General features: G+C 32.0%; 1 protein-coding gene across 1 annotated transcript in view; it reads left to right on the top strand.

Annotated features, from left to right (window-relative positions):
• LOC111057027 (FERM, ARHGEF and pleckstrin domain-containing protein 1) overlaps positions 1–19,184 on the top strand; it is a 55,559-nt gene extending 36,375 nt beyond the window's left edge. Inside the window, exons 4-10 of the mRNA XM_039440066.1 lie at positions 11,029–11,133; positions 12,022–12,244; positions 13,386–13,509; positions 14,206–14,293; positions 15,861–16,016; positions 17,198–17,358; positions 19,106–19,184. Of these exons, the coding sequence (XP_039296000.1) occupies positions 11,029–11,133; positions 12,022–12,244; positions 13,386–13,509; positions 14,206–14,293; positions 15,861–16,016; positions 17,198–17,358; positions 19,106–19,184 (936 nt within the window). The remainder of the gene's footprint in view (positions 1–11,028; positions 11,134–12,021; positions 12,245–13,385; positions 13,510–14,205; positions 14,294–15,860; positions 16,017–17,197; positions 17,359–19,105) is intronic.
• The last annotated feature ends 4,467 nt before the right edge of the window (positions 19,185–23,651 follow it).

Below are 23,651 nucleotides of genomic sequence, written 5' to 3'. Positions count from 1 at the left end.
GTAATAACTCCTTCCTTCTTTAACAAGTGGTTGAACAGTGTTGACATTTATTTATTTTGTCTGGTTGCATCTTGATATTATTTCTAAGCACAAGTAGGTCATGCTCGAAAATCTAGTATCGAAAATCTATTTCAACTGTCAGCAGTCCCCATGTATAACACCAATGCTTCCCATTAAACCAATGCTGACAGTTTGAAGTCAATCTCACTAGGGAAGCGTTCTGGGTTTTCATTGAACGAATGATGGATGATCTCATGAAAATTTTTCGTTTTATTATTTCTTCTGGAACGGAGTGAAATTGTTTTTCAAATATCGTTGTATATACATGATTTATTCTCAGTTGATTGAATTGGCATGGTCTTATCTAATCTTAAGATTTATCAATCCTCAAGTTATTAATGTTAAGTTAATCTTATATTACCTTAGTTAATCTCAAGTTATCTTAGTTAATCTTAAGTTATCTCAGTTAATCTTGAGTTAACAATCCGTTGAACGTTGTCAGTCAAGTAGAGTTTGGTTGCCTCCCAACCACTGCCTAGAATCTATCATCCTGATTGAAATGGTACTATTTTTAAATTTTATTAAACCATTCTTTATTTGGCGAAGTTTTCTTTATTGGTCGCTCTCTCTACCAATCTACCTTGAACCTTACTGGTTGCTAGGCAAACAAAATTTTGACTGGGCTAAGAAGTAAGAACGTTCCTAAGAATCGTTCATGAATACGTCCCTCAGTCTCCACAAATAGATGAATAATTATTTTTATTGAGGATTTTTCATCAATTTCAGTTCCAATTTCATTCTGAATTTCAACTCACTAAGCGAGGCCTTGTAGTCTAGTTGTCTGAAGCGTTACAATTCTAGTATGCTATGGCTACTCTGAACATGGGTTCGATTCCCATTTCGTCTGAATTTATTCATTACCAAATGAAAATCGAATAGGCTTTATTCTATCTATGCATTATAAAACACTGGATGCTATTTACATTTTATTTCAATAATAGTATTAGCCTTATAAAGAGAAATTGAATAAATCTAATAGATCTAAAAGCATTACAAAATGTTTAACAAAAAAGTAATGATTTTGAGAATTTTTGAAATTTTTCAGTGGCTGTTCAATTTTATGATCTTATTCTCGTGGTCAATTTATGATCTTATTCTCGTGGTCAATTTATGATCTTATTTTTACAATCAATTCTGTAATCAATCATAGGCCTGAATGTAAGTTATTACAGTGATTCTTATGTTTTATGAGAGATTGTATTTATGGAAATGTGTGCATTTTACAAATTGTTTGACCCACCCTCATAAAACTTATGGAAACAAACAGTGATAATAATTTTATTGCTTGATAATAACTGTCATAAATTTTATTCTATATTACAAATTATTATTAAGTGGATAACCTCTGTATTGTTTTCCAAATTTGGTATTAAATCAGCTCTTTGAATCTCACTGCATTGTGTCATAAATGGATTTAATAGAGGAAATTAAAATGGAATTAATAGCAAAAATGAATTGTAATTAATCATTCATAATTAATGAATGGCATATCATTTCAAATAGAGGAGCTATAATACAAATGAAGGATTTTATCCATCGAGTAAAGAGAGAAACAATGATTTTATTAAATATTCATTATTCAATAATTTTAATAGTTTTTAAATTGAATGAATGTAGCGAATCTTCTTTCTGTTTGAACTTTCTGTAATTTCTTGCTGTGATATTGATTTCAAACTGTAAGCATCGTTTGGATAGGAAGCATTGGTGTTGGTTATAAGAAATGCTGACAGTTTTAAGTGAATCTCACTATAGCTCTATCTGTAATGTTGAAGAATGCAATAGCTATTTGCAATGACCGTTGCACTGCACTGCACTGCACTTATATTGCCAGTACCCGGTTTTTGAAACAGGTTGTTTTCTTCTAGTTAACTGGACAAACAATGCTGTTCTAGTCAGATTCACTTCAAACTGTCAGGATTAGTTGAATGGGAAGCGTTCATGTGATCTATAAGGAATGTTGACAGTTTAAAGTGTATCTCACTATAGTTTTTGAACTGTTGTTGTTGTAGGAGTTGTTGAAGGGGAAGAAGCTTATCACAAGAGTTGGTTGGTACAATTTAATTATAATATCTCTGTAAACACCCAGATTAATACTAGTAGTTCTGCGAACAGTAGACCTCGCTCATGAATACAACTTTCAATCTAATGAGAAAGGCCAGTACAGTAAGTATAGTATATTGTGAAGATTTAGCCATGTCATCTATTATTTTTCTCCATTGAAAGTGCTAGAGACACTGTTTGCAGGGACACTGGACTTATCAAGGAGGTACTTTTATTTCGTCTCCATATTTACAATATTAACATATATTACAACTTTTCTAATAATTATAAGGAATCGGTCAACTGACGGAAAAATGGAATATGCAGTAGGCAATTTAGATGATGAATCGTCTCACAGACGATGGTGAGATGGAAAATGATTCTAAATAATATGGGTTTGTTGGTGACAATGACAGGAGGTTGCTAATGATGTTTTTCATGAAAAGTGGTTTCAATGTTATGGCTTGTTATGCCTAGAATGTTAATGCTCACAAATCGGTTTCCGATCTCATACCTAAAGGAAAACAAAAGACTTGACACTGTAGAGTGACACAAAAATTCACAAAAAATGCATACAATACAGTAATTATTGTACCTGATAAACTGAAAATTCAGTTAAAAAATAACTAAAATAATAACTGATAGTTATGAATAAAAGAAGTTGGAGATTAAAGAAATGTTTATGATGTTAAATATTAATGCGAAAAAGTAGAAACATGAATTGCTGTATCTTCAAAGTAACGAAAAAGTAATTTTTGAGGTTAGTTTACGGTTTTTTAAATATTACAAAAAAACCGGAGGTCTTACCAAAAATCGTTACACATACGTTTCTGCGCCTTGTTTCAAAGAACTTGCATACCAAATTTCATCCAAATCGGACAATAACTGCGATTGTAACTGCGGTACAAACAAACAGACAAAAGCCGATCGAGTCGAAACTAAGACCTCAGCTTCGCTTCGGTCAATAATATTGTGACTACTGTCTTCAATTAATAGAGTTCCAGTACTGTAATCAGTCTTGAGGTATCAGTCTGCCGCCCTTCCCAGTAAAGTGAAATTATATTCTTGAATCCTTGATGTCCTTCTCCAAAAATAAACTGTTATATTATGTTGGAACTGGCCGATTCATGTAGATTCAGCACAATATTATTCTTTATTCAAATTGCAATAATTCAACTGAGTCACTGTCGATGTTGTAGAACCGTTCTATAATGAAATAAAAACGCACATATATCGTGAATCAAATTCTACAGTTTATTTCTCAAATAAAACTGTAGAATTTGACAATATATGTGTGTTTTTATTTCATTGTGCAATAATTCATTTTCATATCATTCAATGATGTTTAATTCAGTTCATACGTAGTAAAAATTCGGGTAGGTACAATCCTTCAAATATTGTAATCTGTATTAATAGATTAATCAAATCTGAATCTAAATCTTCTTTGCTAAAATTTCGAAAACAGTGCCGTTAGATGTTGTTGACGGATAAGAGGCATGACAGTATTCGGTTAGCTGGATGGGGATGTGGTTGAAGAATGTCTTTGTGTGGCATGCATGCAGTGGAGAAGTGAAGCAGTGGAGAAGTGAAGCAGTGAAGCAGTGAAGCAGTGAGGCAGTGAATAGTGTCGCGTGTCTTCTCAGATTCATGTGTTGACCCTCGTCCGTTATGCCCTTCTCACTTGGAGTATCTCGGTTGACAGCCGAGGTGAAGGGAGGAGGAGAAGGAGGAAGAGGTGGTGAGGAGGAGAAGAGATTAGGAGAGGGAGAAGAGAAGAGCTGAGGAGACAACAGTAGAGTAGACCGTGACATGTTTGCACTGAACGAAGAAGAAGAGGAGAAGGAGGATGAGATGATGGAAGAGGAGAAGAAAATGAAAATAAGGGAGAAGAGAAGAGCTGAGGAGAAGAGGAGGAGACAACAGTAGAGTAGACCGTGACATGTTTGCACTGAACGAAGAAGAAGAGGAGAAGGAGGATGAGGTGTTGAAGGAGGAGGAGAAAAAGAAAAGAAGGGGTGGAGGAGGAGAACAAGAAAATAAGGGGTGAGAAGGAGGCGAAGAAGAAGAAGAAGAAGAAGAAGAGGTGGCGAAGAAGAAGAGGAGGAGAAGGACGATGTAAAAAGAAAAGAAGCGGTGGGGAGGGGGAGGAGAAAAAGAAGAATAAATGAGGAGGAGGAGGAGGAGGAGGAGGAGAAAAAGAGGAGGAAACAACAGTAGAGTAGACCGTGACATGTTTGTACTGAACATTGAACACCAAACTTTAGTGAGATAACTTTATGAAGTCAGTGCAAATTATAAGACAGCATGGTTGCCAATTTTTTTTTTTTGCACCTCCTATAGTATACATATTTTCAGATTGATTTCCACTGGTTTTGCAGATTTGACGCCTATTGAGGTCGGCTCCTTTATTAACAAAATTTATTATTCTGGTATCAAATATTATTGTCAATATTCTTCTTTTTATCGTCTTCTATAGTAGTATACCTGTGATTAAAGTCATACCGATATACTGTAATATTAATTGTTGACTTCTTAATAATGATCAATTATATCTCAAATATATTATATTCACCAAGAAAAGTCATATATTCATGATTTAATAATAAATTTTCATAATTAAGATTCAAATTGTCTGGTATATATTATACTTCTACATAGCCTGCAAACAATTTGGCAACCATGCAGAGTTGGAAAAGGCTGGAGTTTTCGCCTTTGTCAAATGACAGAAAAGGATAGCAACCAATATGCATCAGGTGCTGCTAGCGTGAATTTCACTATTGCCCTATTGCAGGAGTGCTCTATTATACACTGAGTTGTGGTGGGAATAGAATCTGTGAATAGAAGATACTAGTAGTTCTGTGAACAGTAGATCTCACGCAGTACTCTCATCCAAAAGTACCTGATTGAAACTATAGACCTTATGGAAATACAGCAATAGACTGGCTTCTGCACAGTGTCTGGTATAATATATTAAACATCTGTGTAATCACTTGTCAGCTGATTTATGATGAATAATTCTATAGTCTGATTTTTACGGTAACATTGGCGTATGAAGGAGGCTCCTTTTTCCTTTTATATTATCCTTGAAATGCAAAATTTCCAAAAAACCTTGTATATTCGTCGACGCGCAATTTAAAAAGGAACATACCTGTCAAACTTCATGAAAATCTATTACCGCGTTTCGCCGTAAATGCGCAGAATAAAAACATATGAACATTCAAACATTTTAACATTAAGAGAAATGCCAAACCGTCGACTTGAATCTTAGACCTCACTTCGCTCGGTCAATTTTTCTGGTATCAAATATTATTGTCAATATTCTTCTTTTTATCGTCTTCTATAGTAGTATATACCTGTGATATAAGTCATACCGATATACTGTAATGTTAATTGTTGACTCTTCTTAATAATGATCAATTACATCTCAAATATATTATTCACCAAGAAAAGTCATAATTATATTCATGATTTAATAATACATTATTTTCATAACTAAGATTAAATATTCTGGTATCTATTATACTTATACATAGCCTGCAAACAATTTGGCAACCGTGCAGAGTTGGAAAAGGCTGGAGTATCGCCTTTGTCAAATGACAGAAAAGGATAGCAACCAATATGCATCAGGTGCTGCTAGCGTGAATTTCACTATTGCCCTATTGCAGAAGCTCTATTATACACTGAGTTGTGGGTGGGAATAGAATCTGTGAATAATGAATTTTATTAAGTTTTGGTTTTTGCCTACAAAAAATACTTATGGTACGAAGAATATTAGCAGATCATAAACGTTCATCCTCCCTATTAGACATTGAATTCAGTGATGAAAGAAGAAGAAAGAATGAGATGAAAACCATTAGCTAAGGGCCATAATTATGTACCATCCACGTTAAACGCTAATCTACGTTTTCATGAGTGTAGGGTCGCATTTATCATAATGTGTTACATTCCGGGTTTAAACGAACAGCTGATCTATCTCCTTTTAAACCGAGATTGTGCATATGGAATTTAATTCAATTTATTTCTCCAAAAACACAAATAATACAAAGTTGTGACAGTTAAGCTGCGTTTACACCAAAGTTATTAACAAAATGTTAATAACTTAATCCTTATAGATTCTATTAGATTAAACATAACCATAGAGAAACAATAGCGTAAGTAGATATCCCATAGTATAGGGCGTTTATGTCGCAAGTTTTACTGTTATCCCAAGCCGATAGTTCACGTAGTTGTCTCCTATGCAGCTGTATGACGCTGGTAGTCTCTCAAATTGTGCCGTTCATACACTTTCACCCCAACAGAACAGTAAAAATTGACAGTAATCGGCTTGAGATAACAGTAAAAGTTGCGACATAAATTCCCTATACCATGGGATATCTACTTACGCTATTGTTTCTCTATGACTTATCATACATATGATGAACATATGTGTTTGTCAAGTTCCGGTCAATCTAATAGAATCTATAAGGACGGAAAAATAAACATTTTGTTAATAACTTTGGTGTAAACGCAGCTTTACTATGGTAATGTATAGTAACCATCCTCACTATAGTGAGCCATCCATGAGCTATCAATTGTTTTTAATATGGAAGTGGATGTAGAATACTGTCTTGAAATTATTTCTTCAATATTGATCATATTGAAAATAACTCTTAATATTCTATTTGAAAATAAAGTTTGCAATTTGCTTTTAAATTCAAGTTTAACAAAAAAAATATTATTCTAAGTAACTATATCAACTATCTTATTCTTATGCGGCTGTAGTGAATCAGAATGAGTCCTGGCTCGGAACCTGGATCAGGTTGATGGAGTAATGACGTTGAGACAGATTTCTCTGTAAGTGTATGTGTGTATGTCTGTATGTGTGTCCTCATTGACAACTTGTCGGTGTGTCAACCACTGTACGCTGGGAGGGGAGGGGGTCATCAAAGTGAACTGGACTGGAGTCATGTCAGCATGCTGGGTCACAAATGCTGGTCAACTGGGAGGAAGAAGAAGAAGAAGAAGAAGAAGAAGAGAGGGAGAAGAAAAAATAAGAAGTAAATTAAAAGAAGAAGAATAAAATTATGAAGAATATGGTTGGTAAAAATTATAGAAATAGAAAGGATAATAATTACTATGAGAAGAAAGCAATGCAGTCTGACCCTCCCAACAACTACTGTATTATTTTGTGGTTTCTCTATTTCATTAAATGAAAAATACAAAATACTTGTGCAAACTAAAATTGTCATCAACACTTGTACGACTACTGGCTTTTTATTGAATATTTCTCAATATATTCTTCATTGGAGAATTTCCCAACTAAAATAATAATGGGAAATCATTTCCAAATTAATATTAATCATTTTCCCCATCAGTATTATACTGTAGTTAGAGACTAATAAGCTATTCTATTTTTGCTTGAATTGATAAGAATATTGTATGTAAATGTATGACCCCATTGATTCAGCCTTCTATATAGGTTTATGACTAAACTAAATTTAAATTATTTTACACACATTGGTAATAGATAGAGGATAATCTATTGGGTTTATGACTAATCTAAATTTGAATAATTTTCGACACATTCGTAATAGATAAAGGATAATCTATTAGGTTTATGACTAATCTAAATTTGAATTATTTTCCACACATTCGTAATAGATAAAGGATAATCTTTCAATTATTTTGCAAGGTAATTTTCTCAATACCTTTGAATTCAGTTCATTCTATTTCAATTATGTATGTATCGAGCGACTCAAAAATTATGAATGAATAAATTCTTCGTTCTTCCAATTCATGAAATACATGTCACAAACGAGATAAAAAACTGCTTGTTTTTGTGCAGATGCAACTCAATAAAGATTATCTAATCAATTCATTTAGTTGAACAGAACACTCAGGGAAACCAGCCATGAATCATCCATCTATCATTAAGTTCAATGGCATCATAGCATTGAAAACGATAAGCCTATTAATCTGTTGAGAAAATTACTATCAATAGAACATTAGGGGTAATAAATCACTTCTCGAATATTATAGAATATTAATGAACTGACAAATTTGACTGGTCGTTTTCCTTTTATAAAGAAATTTTGATTGCAAGCTTTCAAATTCTTCACTTGTGTCGTTAGTTTTTATTACTCACTGCTCCTCTTGGTAATAAACAATAACATTATATTGACATTATTCACATGTCTTATTCAACTGTCAACTATTGACATTTTTCTCAATTCTAAAATATCATCGATACTCAGGAAAAATAATGCTTGATTATATAAAGCCATCAATATTAGCAATATTTGTATGAATTTATTGACCACATGCTTTGATGGGGGCCTCGAGTAGGTACCTAACATACTGAAAAATTTGTTAGGCATCTTATTTCGCTTAATAGTCCTGTGGAAGTTTGTAATTATCAGAAATATTATAGAAATCTATATGATTATTCATAATTTATGTGGTTATTTATAGTGATAAACGTACATGAATGTATCATAGTCTGTAAACAGGCTAACAGTCTGAGATAGATATTAAGACAGTACACTTTCCAAATATTTTACACTGCTATTGAGTACAGTACAATTTGTATGTTTTGATTAGTATAAAATAATTTGATAATATTGTATGAGATATTGTGGTATTTCTCCATAATTGAAAGAATTAGACGTTGATATTGTCAATACCACTTTGATTTATTCGAGAATTAATGCATAATACAGAACCAGGTTTCATGGTAATAAGTTCAGCTGAAGATGTGGTAGGTATTACCATAGAGAAACAATAGCATACGTAGATATCCCATGGTATAGGACGTTTATATCGCAACTTTTACTGTTATCTCAAGCCTATAGTCCACGTAGTTCTTTCCTGTGAAGCTTTATGACGCTGGTAGTCTCTCATACTGTGCCGTTCATACACTCTTACCCCAACAAAACAGTAAAAATCGATAATAATCGACAGTAATCGGCTTGAGATAACAGTAAAAGTTGCGACATAAACGCCCTATACCATGGGATATCTACTTATGATATTGTTTCTCTATGGTATTACCATGAAACCTGGCTCTGTATTATGAATTGATTCTCGAATAAAATTAAGTGGTATTGACAATATCAACGTCTTATTCTTTCAATAGTATAAAATAGTTAAATTAAAGATTTAATATGCTAATGTATTAGCAGAGACAAATAATTAAATATCTTCACTCTATGGTGTTAGCTAGTAATAAGTAATTATACCCCTCGTCCGCCATTTCAAAGGCCTTCTTCTCAAGACCTTACAATTTGATATGTGATAGAAATTTCTTACTCGAATACTGACCGAGATACTAATCTTCTATATGTAAAAATCTCACAATTTACACTAACCAAACCAACTTAACCTAACTTGATTATCAATTATCAAGATCAACTGCTAGTTGTTCAAAAGTATATTAAATTTTAATATCCGTGAAATGAACAAATCTAACTAAACTAATGCAACCAAATGTGATTTCATTTCAAGACTCACAATTTAATTGCCTTCATTATATCGGCCGCAAAATGTAATTTGCAATTACACTGCAAATCGCATTAAAATTAGTTCATTTTCCAAAAGGAATAGAAGTCTTAAAAATGAATATCCGTTTAAATTAGAAATTTATAAATAAACATAGGTTCATCGCATCATACATGCCTGCAGAGTGACATATCAATTTTCCGGTTCAAATGAAAATGTTAGGGTTTGCTGTATAAAAATAATTGTAACAATTTGTCACAGATCATCACTTAGCATGGATTGCTTCATTGCTGGTTCCAATAAATAACATACCGTATTCATATATCCCAGTTCACAAATTATTACAATAACAATAATAATTCAGATTAGCAGTGAGCAAAGTGTCTAAATATTTAAATAATTTTTTGAACATTCATTTAGTGTAAATTTTTGAATAATTTGAATATCAATAGAATTTTCCGGTTTGAGTTTTTTTTGCAGTAAATGTGTCACTATGAATTGAAATCGGGCCTACTGTTGCTTTATCTTTTGAGTAGTTATCAACGTTCAGCCTTGAAGTATGTTTTACATTTGAAATTGTAGATAGTTTCATGAACCATACAAAAAGCTAGATATTTCACACAGTAGTTTTTCAATGATAGTAAGCTACAGTCTCAAAACATTGTGTTACTTATGGTATTTTAGACAGCTCGAAATCGAGGAAAATGTTGAATTAATTAATGTCAAAATATTCTAGTAATCATTAATAAAATAACAATATAGATCAATAAATTATGATAATTTCAATTCAATTCAATAACATGGTTTGATAAATTTATTTATTGGTGACTTGATGTATATTTACTTGAACTTGGATAATCAATTTAATTATGTTATTTATATAATTTTGGTGTTTTCTTGTTGATGGGCAACAAGTTTTTAAGCTATTATTTTTTATAATAATTCATGGCATACATTTTTTAGTTACATATTAGTGATTTCGATACATCGATAGAATTTCTACCACTATTTACAGGAATATTTCTGTTGTCTAGCTCTTTCAACTCTATAATATTAACAATAATCAAAACTATTTCTATCTCAACTGTTTTTTCATCGTTTCCACACTTACCGATTGTCGACTGACACTCAAAATTGAGAATTGATCCGATTCGCTATGAATCAGCTGTTGATGAGAATTACTCATTCGGAAGACAATAATTCTGAGTACCGGCTGACAATCGGTGAGTATGAAAACGGCTTTTCTGTGATACACATCTTTTTTCATTCTAGTTGAATCACTTCTGAGTCATTCATCATTATACAGAATATATTTCCACCCGTTTTTCCATTACAATGTGATCAATATCACTCCATTTATATATTAGTTTTATGTTATCGCTGATTAATTTCATTTGTGTTTGACATTTATTCTATTTTGTGTTTGACAGTGATTTGATTTATGTTTGACAGGCGAAAGCTGTGGGACGGGTGTTATTTGATCAGGTCTGCAAGCAACTGCATCTTTTAGAAGCTGACTACTTTGGCCTCGAGTACCAAGATGTCGCTGGCACAAGGGTAAGGTTCAAACATATTTATTTATATAAAATTTAACATTATTAGTTCAATTTGGAAATTAAAACCCTTGATGGGTTGCCTGAAGAGGTAGTACTGGAGTTGAGAGGTCGAGGCTGAGATAAAAGTACCTCAGTGTAACACGAATATATATGTTGTGTTATAGGGCGCCCGCATAATGAGGAGTGAGGAGGTCATTATATTGAGGAGTTCACTGTGTAATTCCATTATAACGTGGACCTCACTATAGTTGCACCCTAGATAGATTCTTTAGAGGATGGGTTAGGAAGAGGTTGAAGGGTAAAGTTTAGGTTAGGGAAAGGCTAAGTGTTAGTCTCTTGTCTTCAAATACCAATATGCTAGTATTATTCAGAATTATGTGACTATTTCATTATTAAATATGGTTTACTGGATTCAAAGTTGAAGTTATCTGCTATTTTTTTTTCAATTACTTGTGATATTTGAGAGGAATCGATGGTTTTATTGACGTATTTCAGTACCTGATAGAGCTGGAGAAGCTCTATTAATGTTTAGCAATTCCTAGAAATCATCAATTTATCTGTTTCAGTATTGGGTTTGCCTGGATAAAGTCTCTGTCGATCTTTAACAATTTCTAGTAAATGAGCCATCTATTTTCCTTCTTCAGTACTGGGTAGACCTAGAGAAACTTTCTGTTGATTTTCAGCAATCTCCAGTGAATAAATTATCTATTATCTATTTCAGTACTTAGATAAACGTACTTTATACGTGGATAAACTTTCTTTCGATCTTTAGCAATTTGTAGTATATGAATTATATATTTATCTATTTCAGTACTGTATAGACTTAGAGAAACTTTCTGTTGATTTTCAGCAATTTCCAGTGCATAAACCATCAATTTATCTGTTTCAGTACTGGGTAGACCTAGAGAAACCCGTTGCCCGTCAGGTAGGCCTGTCATTGGTCGATCCCCTGCTGAGGTTCTGCGTAAAGTTCTACACCCCGGACCCGGCTCAGTTGGAGGAGGAGTTCACGCGCTACCTGTTCTGCCTGCAGGTGAAGCGAGACCTGGCCACCGGTCACATACAGTGCAACGACAACACGGCTGCGCTCATGGCTTCATACATTGTGCAGGGTGAGCACGATTCACGTTCAACTGACAGTGTTGCGAACATGGACAATAATCAGTCTCACACTGACCCTGTTTCTTACAAGTCATGTTCAACTGGCAGTGTTGCTGAAACAAATTTAAAGTTGAGCTGATTGGCAAGTTTTCATTGCAGGCTGATATACAGTCAGCTACACCTTTGCACACTAGATCGAGATTAGGGAGAAGTTAGTCGAAGGCTAAAGTTTAGGTTAGGTGTTAGCAGAGACAATAGAATGTCCTAGAAGAATTCTTTTCTCTGTGGTGTTCGTTTCTTGCTTTCGAATAATGACAATATGCTAGTATTATTCAGAATTATGTGATTATTTTCTAATTGAATTTATTTTACTGTATCCACTGGACTTCCTGAAAGCAACAGAAACTTGACGTACTGAAGTTACCACTCGGGTTGGTTCTTGATCAACTGGAATCTTGATGGAGTGAATGTCATTCAGTAAATTTTATTTGTGTATCATTTTTACATAACCTCTAGACTGTGTATTCAAAATTAAGGTTTAGAGCAGTTTTGGGCGAATGGCTGTTGTTTTTTAACTGGATTATATTTGTATATGAATAAATAAAAAAGGCAAATAAGAATAAACTGAATATTTTACAAAATGGAATTATTATATTTGCAAGATACAGTGTCCAGCAACAAAATTCTCCTATTTTAACAAGTAGTAAGGTGGTGTTTCCAATATGATTAATTTCTGCTGGGCAGGAGCAGAGGAAGAATATATTATATGCCTACCAGTTTAATGGTTTCTGAACAAGGAAACTATCTTACAAGCTGTTGATATTTATTGTAGTCTAAATACTACTGCTGTAGTCTAAGGCCCGGTTTCTGGAACTCGTATTAAATACAATGGACTATTAAACCAGATTTAATAAAATAAGTATATCAAAAACCAGGCTTAAATAATACAAATTGAGACTTGTGTCGAGACAAGTAAAACGAGACCGTTTCATGTATTTATTTGTAAACCCAATTCATTTAAAAGATCATAACCTGTTCTGAAGGTTTTGGGCTGTCCTAAACGTAAGGTTATTTTTGTGGTTGAAGTGACATGGTTTCAAATTTATCTAGATGTCTCTATATCATTTATAATATTTAATTTATTTGTTGCAGCTGAATGTGGGGATTATGTAGCAGAGGACTACCCGGATCCATCTTATTTGAGTGTATATAAATTCGTACCACACCAAGATCTCGAACTCGAACGAAGAATTATGGAAAACCATAAAAAGCATGTGTAAGTATTTTCCAAAAGTCAATATTTTCTGATTTCATTTCATATTCTGTAACAGTAGTTAATTGAAATCCCACATTCAAGAAGAATATGCACAATAAAAAAAAAATACCCAATCTGAACAATATAACGAACTCTAGATTTCATTTACATTTCATAAAAAATAGATTTGTCTAGTCATGTTATCAAATGTTATACATGTTTCAACATCTATGTGAATCTTGAACAGAAGCATCTTATATCATCTTATCGTTCCAAGTAAACTAATGAAGCCAGCCAAAACTACATTTCATCCTATCTCAATATTCTTTAATTTTGTTATGTGCAATAAGTTTGAGTTAAATCCCTCAATACTCATTTGTGTTCAATATCCATATTAACTGTGCAAAAACGATTGCATATTGACAACAATGACATGAAATACCAAACGAATAAAGGAACTATTGAGATTAATATGGAAAAAATTGAGAACGGAGAAGTACTTAATGATGAACATGATTTTACTGTGATTATATTAATTCAAGTTGGATTGTTACTGTTGTAAAGTTATAAAATTTGTCACAAAACAATAGAATTGTATTATTACTGTTGTATAAATTGGAATAGGAACAGTATTTTCCTTAAGTCTGTAGTTTCTTTCCGAATGTGTTATGATTAAATTTTTCAATGAACATGAAATTGAATTTTTCCTTTTTTTAGGGGTCAATCGCCGGCGGAAGCTGATTTGAACCTGCTTGAAACAGCTCGAAGATGCGAGCTGTACGGCATGAAAATGCATCCCGCTAAGGTGACTAACTATAATACATCTTTTGTTAAGTACAATTTTCATCTTAACAGTAAACATTTTTTGTTCAAGTTGAAGATAAATCAGTTCTCTTATGTTGATTGTATTGTTTTGTTAGTACGTTATTTTACTATTAACATTTAGGGCCGGGTTTCCGAGCTCGGGATTTAGCTAACTTCTAGACTTTAAACAGCTGCAGTCAGAAAATTGGCTTTCCGAAACGGGGCGTAGTCGTAGCTTTTAGGATAATCTTTATTTTCTCATTTCTATAATTGGAAACGTTTTTCCTTGACGAAATGAAACATTCCTAAATAATTAAAAATAGCTGAAACTACCATATTTTATTTTATTTTGTGTTCAATTTTCTAGTTCCTCGAATTTTAATTTAAACGTGGACTGCGACTACCCCCCGCGTTTCGGAAAGCCAATTTTCTGACTCCAGCTGTTTAAAGATTAGAACTTGGCTAAATCCCGAGCTCGGAAACCGGTCCTTAATGTCAATAGTAAAATAGTATCACTAGTAATATTTGAGTTGTACTTTCAATTTCAATTACTCTATAATATTTACTAAATTATTCATTCTCTAAAATAAATTTCACTCTTTGTTTCCAAAAGATTTTTACTCACCTCATTTACGAGATTCTGTGTATTCTCTCGTATTCTGTGTTCAGATTCAGTGAATTTTTCATTTGTTTTTGGTAGAATGTAGTGAGTGTTAGCAATGGGTCTTGCTCCTGGCAATACATTGTTATGCGTACTTGGAGAATCAATCAATCAATATTATTGTAAGCTGCTGTTGAAGAATCAATCATTCAATATTCTCGTAAGCTGCTGATAGAAAATCATAAAAAAAAATAAATTGAAAAATAATGGATAGAGAGAACCTATTTTAAATTGATATGTGGATGAAACATAATCCATCCATCTATAGTCTATCATACTGTAATGTATTCACTAACTTACTGGGCTTGAATGTAATGCATTATGATATATTTCATACTTTATATGAGATAAAAATACGTAGAGAAATGCAATATGTAGGTAAGTCTTGTGTGTATGTATTCGATGCAATATGTAGGTAAGACTTGTATGTGTGTATTCGATGAACTTATAACTATTGTTAGGTCCACGTTATAATGGCAGTAAAGAAAGATAGGAGAAAAACGTTGCCGATCCTATGTCTTGTCAATGCCTTCTATAGACGGTAGCTGATACATGTTTATCGATGTAATATTAACTGATCATTCTTGTTTAAAATAATCAATTACATTTTATTAAGAAAGAAATTATATTTTGCAATAATTTCATAATTAAGATGAAATATTTTGTTAATTAATTATATTTCTATATTGTTGAAAAGCGATCTGGCAACAGAGCAAAGCGAGAAAGAGATAGCGCTATCTGCTTTTTTGAATGATAGACAAGGATAGCAATACCATTGCCAATCGAACACTGCCATTATAATATGGACCTTACTATAGGAAAAATCTGTCTAGAATGACATTGAAATTCATTTATTTTTTTTTTCAGCATCATTTATCATTTAATGTATGGTTCTTTTTATTTTCAGGACCATGAAGGAGTTCCTCTGAACCTGAGTGTTGCTCATATGGGAATTGTTGTTTTTCAAAACTATACAAAGATAAACACGTTCTCGTGGGCGAAAATTAGGAAAATCAGCTTTAAGAGAAAACGATTTCTCATAAAACTACATCCTGAAGGATATGTAAGTACATTTCAAAATTGCGATATACTGGATTATTCTACTTTTTGCGGATGATACCTGCATAAGATTTTTGCCTGTGCTTGGGTGAGTTGGTGAACGTTCATGCCACCGGCAGGATTCGAACCCACGAACCAGGTGGTGCTAGCAGACCACTGCTAGTTTGACCTCTGTGATCTAGCAGACCACTGAAGTTTGTAAATCTCCAGACCACTAGACCAAACCAGCAGGATAATTGGAAAGTATCACAAGCTGTTGTGGCTAATGAGAGGCCCTTCTTTTACTTAATCCATAGAGGGAGCGTTCTTATATGTTAATTGAACGAATGTAGCGAATTCCTACTTTTTACGTGGGGCTCGAGTCGTCTGTTTTATGGGGTTGTGTTTATGTCAACTTCTAATAATTTTCAACACATAGACCCGGTTGCATAAAAGCCTGTTAAATTTCAATCATTATTTAATTCCATGATAACCAATCAGAGAAGATTTTCCTGAGAAGGTGTCTCTGAATGGTTCTCATAGAATTTAATCGGGATTAAAAGTTACAGAATTTTGTGCAACTGGGTGATATTCAGTTTGGTGGCCAAAGGAATTGACTCACTTCCTTGCCCCTTTTTAGGATACAGCAGAATAACATTTCAAGTGCATATATACAAAAAAATGAAGTTTTTTATCATTACAAAACACAAATGAGCTATCAGCAGGATTATTATAACATAACATAATTTGTTACATTACATTCCACAATTACAATATCAAATCAATGATTGGGAAAGAATCGACAGGATAAACTCAAAACTGTTTCTCTCTCTAATTTTCATAAAAATAGTCCCAATGATATGAAAACACTTTAATAGAGTGTTATTAATTGCATGCAATTAATAATTCAATGCAAGTTAAACGGTTTTCTTTACTTTCAACTGCTTTTAATTGAACAGCAAATACAATATCAGCGGTATATTAAGCGAGTTCTCCAGCCCGGAGGCTCATTAGTGCAAATAACATCATGGAGAAAAGATAGTATTGTGATATATATTTTCTCTATGATAACATTCAACAAGCATGCCATGTAAATTTTAAATTTCCGTCGAATGTTAATTCCGTGTATTATAATTATTCTATTCATAGAATACTATCTTTTTCAGCAAAATATTTGACTTGAGGAAATGTTTGTGTGTGTTTCAGGGCTACTACAAAGATACGGTAGAATTTTTCTTCGAAGGACGTAACGAGTGTAAAAACTTTTGGAAGAAATGCGTGGAGAATCACGGCTTCTTCAGGTGTTCGATCGTAAAGAAAGTGCCCCGTCAACGGACCAGGGTTCTCAGTCGCGGATCCTCGTTCAGGTCAGAGTCTAGCCACTACCTCCGTAAACAAAGCCTTAGTGCGTGTCAGCACAGATAGGGCTCCTAGACCAATAAAAACTAGCTGATATAGATCAGCTGAAATCAACGAATTTTCATTGGTGTAAGAGCCCTACCTGTGCTGACGTCAAAAGAATGCACTACGGCTTTGTTAACGGAGGTAGTGGTCTAGCCCGTGCTCAGCAACGGGATTTCTCATTTGTTTTGTACTCCAAAACAAAATTTATAAGGGAAAACACAGTAAAAAGTATTTGGGATTCCCCTAGACGACTATCATTCGGTACATAAATAAATGAATTAAAATCTTGTTAGGGCTACTCGAATGTTTAATTACTAGTACCTTTATCATTTAATATTTTATATCAAACACGACTAGTTTCGTCGATAATGTCGTCATCAAATATTGATGTCCTTTCAGAATAACACTTGTGATACTACACTTGATAATGTTATTATCGTTGAAACTATTCGTGTTTATAAAATATATATTAAGGGTGTTAGTGGTTTTAGGGACTAAAACAAATTTTTGGGGGATAGAAAGGGTAGGATTCATTGCAGTATGTACATGAATAAGTTCATTCTTAGTTAGTTTCAATTCGATTTGTTCTGATTGTCTCTATCTACTCTTCAGTAGACACTTTTGTAAAAACTCATTCATCATCTCGGGATTCATTATATTTTTTATAATTTGATAAGAATAACAATTCAATTGTTCTCATTATCCCTAATTCACTCCTCAGTATTCAGATGATGTACGAAAACGACAATTTCCATCTTTTAAGTTATGGAAGTTACGGATTGGCCGAAACTAGTAGTGTCTGTCTAAAAGGAAATAGAAAAAGGCTACTAGTATTTCATGTATTATCGAAAATTGAATTGAAAATTGCCATGTAAATACATTTTTTATGAAGAAAAGTAACTCTTCTTAGTAAGTTTAGCATTTGAAAGAATGTATTTAACTAACTTTAAAAAGTCAGACAGCTCCTCAGATATATAGAAAGGTATATTTTATTTCAATTCTACAAGTTCTTAGTTCAATTTTGTACAATTGATTCCTATTCTAAGGAACACAGTTCTTCTTTGCATGTAACACAATAAATTTCATGTTTTTCAATTAATCAATAACTCATAGAAAAGATATCTCACACAATTATTTACATATTATGTTGCTTCACTTATTCCAAGAGCCATTAGTTCTGTATAAAATAAGATTACCTCGCTTTGATAGCTCGAGCAAACACAGCAATTAAATTGATTAATAGCACTTTTTCAAGTTTTTCTCATTTGCAAATAATTTTAAATCTTACAATACATGTTTTTGAAGTACACATAAATAATCTTGAGTCAGTGTGAATGGTTGATAAATAATAATTGTTATTTGTGTGTATTCATAAATGTCAAATGGGAACTCAATTAATTAATAATAGTTGATTGATGAGTTATATCTTGATATTGAGTGTAGATTCAATGACTTTATAACATGATAATGATTACTTTATTATAACCGCTTTTCTCAAATTTTGGAATATTTTTCTTATCTTCAGTAGTGAATACTGCGCTTCTTGACAATCTTTGAGCCAGTTCTCATTCATTGAATCCTCATTTCCAATTGGAGTATATTCAATAAAATGCATTCTTTTATTACAAATATTTTTTTAAATCGTTATTATAATTTTGGATTAATTTTTGTCAATTAATTTATCTATTGTTTATATTATTTATCGAACAGGTATAGCGGGAAAACGCAGAAACAAATAGTCGAGTTTGTGCGGGAGAACTACGTGAAACGGCAGACGTTCCAAAGGTAAGACAAGAATTTTTCTCGAATTTTATCAATTTTTCTAGGTTATGGGAACCAACTGACTGTTATATCTGTCTTAACTGTTCTGTAGGATCGTCTTTATCGTAATTTTTTTCATGGAGGAGTTTGTTCCATTATTATAATTATATTTTTCATTGTATCACACAACTTGATTTGAAATTTGTCGTACTGTAAACAGTTTTTGTAACACACATAAACACAGTCACTTTGGATCCATACAGCTTGTACAGCACTCTTTTTCTCTTGGTCTCTAGAATCAATTGTAAGCACCGTATTTTTCCTATTTATATTATGTAATTGGTTGTTCAGAACCTACCTAAAATAGTTGGTTGTATTATAAATTATATAAATCAATGCTTATATAAAAAAGACAAATCAATGCAGTAAGTGATTTTAAATCTCTTTGTAGAATTGAACAAGTCACGCAAATTACTTGATTTTGACTGAAATTTTGATCAAAAGCCTATCTTCTTTAATGAATTAAAAATGGTGGATGTGCTTTGCCACCTGTACATAGTAATCTTACACGCATACTAGATCATTTAACATTATTATATCACTTTGCTAAAGAGCGGTGGCTTTTAAAAAATACAAATTATTGCAATGTATCGCTTTTCTTGAGCTACGTACAATTACTTGATTATACAGCTACACAATCTTCAATTATTGTTCATATTGTAAAGCTTAATCAATTAATCACGGTATGCTTTACTCATTGTATAAATATTCATCTTTCTAAACCTATCTATTGTTTGAAATTTTTATATTAGCCTACTGTGCTGTGCTAGAGGCTAGGGACTTTTTGCAATAGAGAACTATTATAGATTTATCTACAATATTATATAACTAAACAACAACACAATCTTAAACATTATTTATAAAATAGAATTATAGTACCCTTTTTTGAAATTGATAAAATAATAGATTAAAAATACAAATTATAACAACTAGTTTCAGTTATCCATTATAAAAAATATGTATTTTTTAAAACCTGAAGATGGTGTTGATAACTGAAACTAGTTGTTATAATTTGTATTCTTAATCTATTATTTTATTAATTTCAAAAAAGGGTACTATAATTCTATTTTATAAATAAAAATAAGTTAATAATAAATTCATACATTTTAAGAAGATATTAGACATTATTATTCATAATTGTAAAGTTTGATTAATAAATGAACAATTAGTAATTCTAGTAGACACAATCGATCAATCAAACTTTTTATTTAAAACTTACAAGAAAACTTACATGAATACGTTACAAGATAAGTAATAAAAATACCTCATGAAGGTAAAGCTTAGAACATTGCTTAATTAAGACATTGTTGATGATATCACAACCTCTGTATTATTTAAACTAGGTGTAATTAGTTTTAGTCCTTACACCATTATAAATATCCTATATCCGATCAATTTGAACTAATATCTTGTTGAATCAATGTGGTTGTGACTTCATACCGTGTTTTAAGGCTGTGCAAAGGCTAAAAAAATTTCTACTGGTGACATTTTTCAAAGTTTTTCGATTTGTGCACTATCAAGCTATCAAAATGAAAATGTTTTCGCCGATCATTACTTTTTGAGATATGAGCGAATAAAATTTAAATTTTTGGGACAGGTCATTTCAAATTCGGTAAAATCCATAGAATTTTGAGGATATATTCTCCATTGTATTGTTGATTATTTCATGGATTTATTTCTTATCGAATCTGAAATGACCTGTGCAAAAAATGTAAACTTTATGCTCTGATATCTCAAAAAGTAATGATCGGACAAAAAAAATTCTTGAGAAACCTTTTTCATTTTGATAGCTTGATAGTATATAAATCGAAAAACTTTGAAAAATGTAACCAGTAGAAAGTTTTTTTAGTCTTTGCACAGCCTTAATACATCCAAATATCCTGAAAGAAATCTACTTTTTATCATTTATATTACTTAACATAATTCAACAGATCACAATAATTTTCGTTGATAGTTCTAATTGAACCACATAAATAAGGAACAAACTCCTCCTCATCTTTCGTTATTTACTAACTTATTTTTCTAACTACTGTTATTGACGTTCTTCTCTGTTTTTTTACTTTCGATTTTAGGATGTTTTGTTTTGTTTTATATGTTAATCAGCGGCACTATTAATCCCAATGTTTAATGTTGAGTGTTGGATCTATGTGTATTCCTTGTTGGAAATGTATCTATCTACTTTGCTTCGCTTGCTATTGTTGACCTAATCTATTCAAGTAATCCCTTCTGTCTCTATCTATCTCTCTTCAGCCTGGTCCTGTTATGTAAATGTTACTTTATTGGCAAGTTCAATTGAACCTAAAGTCGAAACTTTATGAAAAGCTAATAGAGTTCGGATATATATAAAGAAAGAAGTTATCATATTGGGTTCAAGTATGTAGTAGAGAATTTTCACAATACATTGGAGACAAATTAAACAGTTAAAAATAAATGAGAAATCGATTTTTTTTTTTCAAAAGTTAATGTACTCATGGAAAAATTTATGATACATTGATAGATACAACATCATTCTCAACTCATTATGAATGATTGGGAAAGGAACAACAGGCTTGAAGCCCAAAACTGTTCCTTTCCCAAATTTGTATAGAAACTGTCCAAAAATAGGTTATGTTTATCAATTATAAGTTTTGTCCAATTTTGAGTGCAGAATATATAAGAATTAATTAATTATTATGACAGTATTTTATCTAGAATTTTGTTTAATACTAATTGAACAAATCAAGTATAGTTTTGCATGTAAAAACGGAGTTCCATGTCGAATATTGTGATTTTGATACCTTATTCGGAATCAGAGCCCAAACCTGAAATCACAATAAACATATTCCTCAATTATCTACATTCTATGAGATTTAGATTTTGTTCAAAGACTTTAAGTTTGATAGTTTGAACAAAATTGTATTTAACCTATTAAGAGTAATAATATAATATGGGATTCTATGAAGATTGAGATTATTTATTTATTACAAATTATAGAATAAAGATAGTTTCCAAGATGATTTGTAATAAAAAATTTAATATCAAATTATTTTTTATCAATTGAACTTGCCAGATCAAAAAACTTTCTGTTCTTCACTTTTCTACTGAACAAATACAGTACAGTACCGGACCTGTTACTGATGTCTATGTGTGTTGGTGTGCAATTATTAGGTTTAACTATTTCTTGTATTGTAACATATATCTATTGCCTGCATACTTTCTGTACGCTTGAAATGCATGCGTATGTGTGTGCGTGTATTGTTGTTATTATTATCCATACTCCTTGAATGTGATGGCAATCATTACGTATCCTACGTAGTTCTCTCTATATATTATTGTTACAATACTCTTCTTTAGTGTTTGTTATGATGTGCTTGTAAGGCTCAACTCACACTTACGCGACTCAGGTCGAGAAGAGACTCGACTCTAGTCGATAGCATGTGTTTTCAAATAGTGACGTCGCGGAGACTAGAATCGACTGGTCTGAGTGTCACCATTTGGAACCACATGCTCTCGACTAGAGTCGAGTCTCTTCTCGACCTTAGTCGCGTAATAGTGTGAGTTGAGCCTAAGAGGTAAATCTGTTGTGACTTCTTCTGTGATCGTTTTATGACATTTTAACATTATATGAGAAGAAAATTTTCATATTTGAGAACTTATTTAAAGTTATTATTGAAATAAACGTTCAATCTAGTTTATTATTCAACAATCTAACAAATGAATGAATCTATGCAATATGATATGAAGAGGCACGTAGTATAATCTCTATTATGTCGTTGGTAAATTATCATAAAATTGAAAAATATTGAATTCAAACGAAACCAGTTCTTTTTTCAAATTACTTTATTATTAATAAGTTAATAGTTACATGAAGTAATGTGCTATTTCTGATTAAACGTATATTGTGTATACTTTTATTTCTCAATTCATATTATTCAGATAAATAAGTATGGATTTAATTCATGGAATAAGTTGTAGCTGTTTTTTTTTTGTATTATTTAACCCACCGGATGAATAGTATTTAAATTGTAATTGAAGTTTCTCTAGCTAAACTATAATATACTCTAGCAAATTTATTTTCAATAGACATAAAGAAAATATACTCGTGTCAAATCCTAATCAGTATATATATAATAATATATCTAATAATGGCTATATGTAACTTCTATGTTCAACTGACCCAATTAAAACTTGAAACTAAACATTTTATCACCAAGACCCATTAATTTGTTCACTTTTGGGTCAGAAGTATTAAAATTTCTTTAATTCTCAAGTTTTTTAATTTATTTTAAATTATTTTATGGGTTTGCTAACTTTACGTTAAGGATTCACATTTTTCATCCTCTTAAAACAAGTTTTATAATCATGGAGGAGTTGAATTAAGAATAGCAAGTAAAGAGCTATATGGATTGAATTAGTCTTCACATTCTCGCTCTTGAAAAGCTCTTTCTGTGAATTA

Source organism: Nilaparvata lugens, chromosome 13, assembly GCF_014356525.2.
Source record: "Nilaparvata lugens isolate BPH chromosome 13, ASM1435652v1, whole genome shotgun sequence".
In the NCBI taxonomy this organism is placed as follows: Eukaryota; Metazoa; Arthropoda; class Insecta; order Hemiptera; family Delphacidae; genus Nilaparvata; species Nilaparvata lugens.
This window is presented reverse-complemented; position numbering and strand designations above follow the sequence as displayed.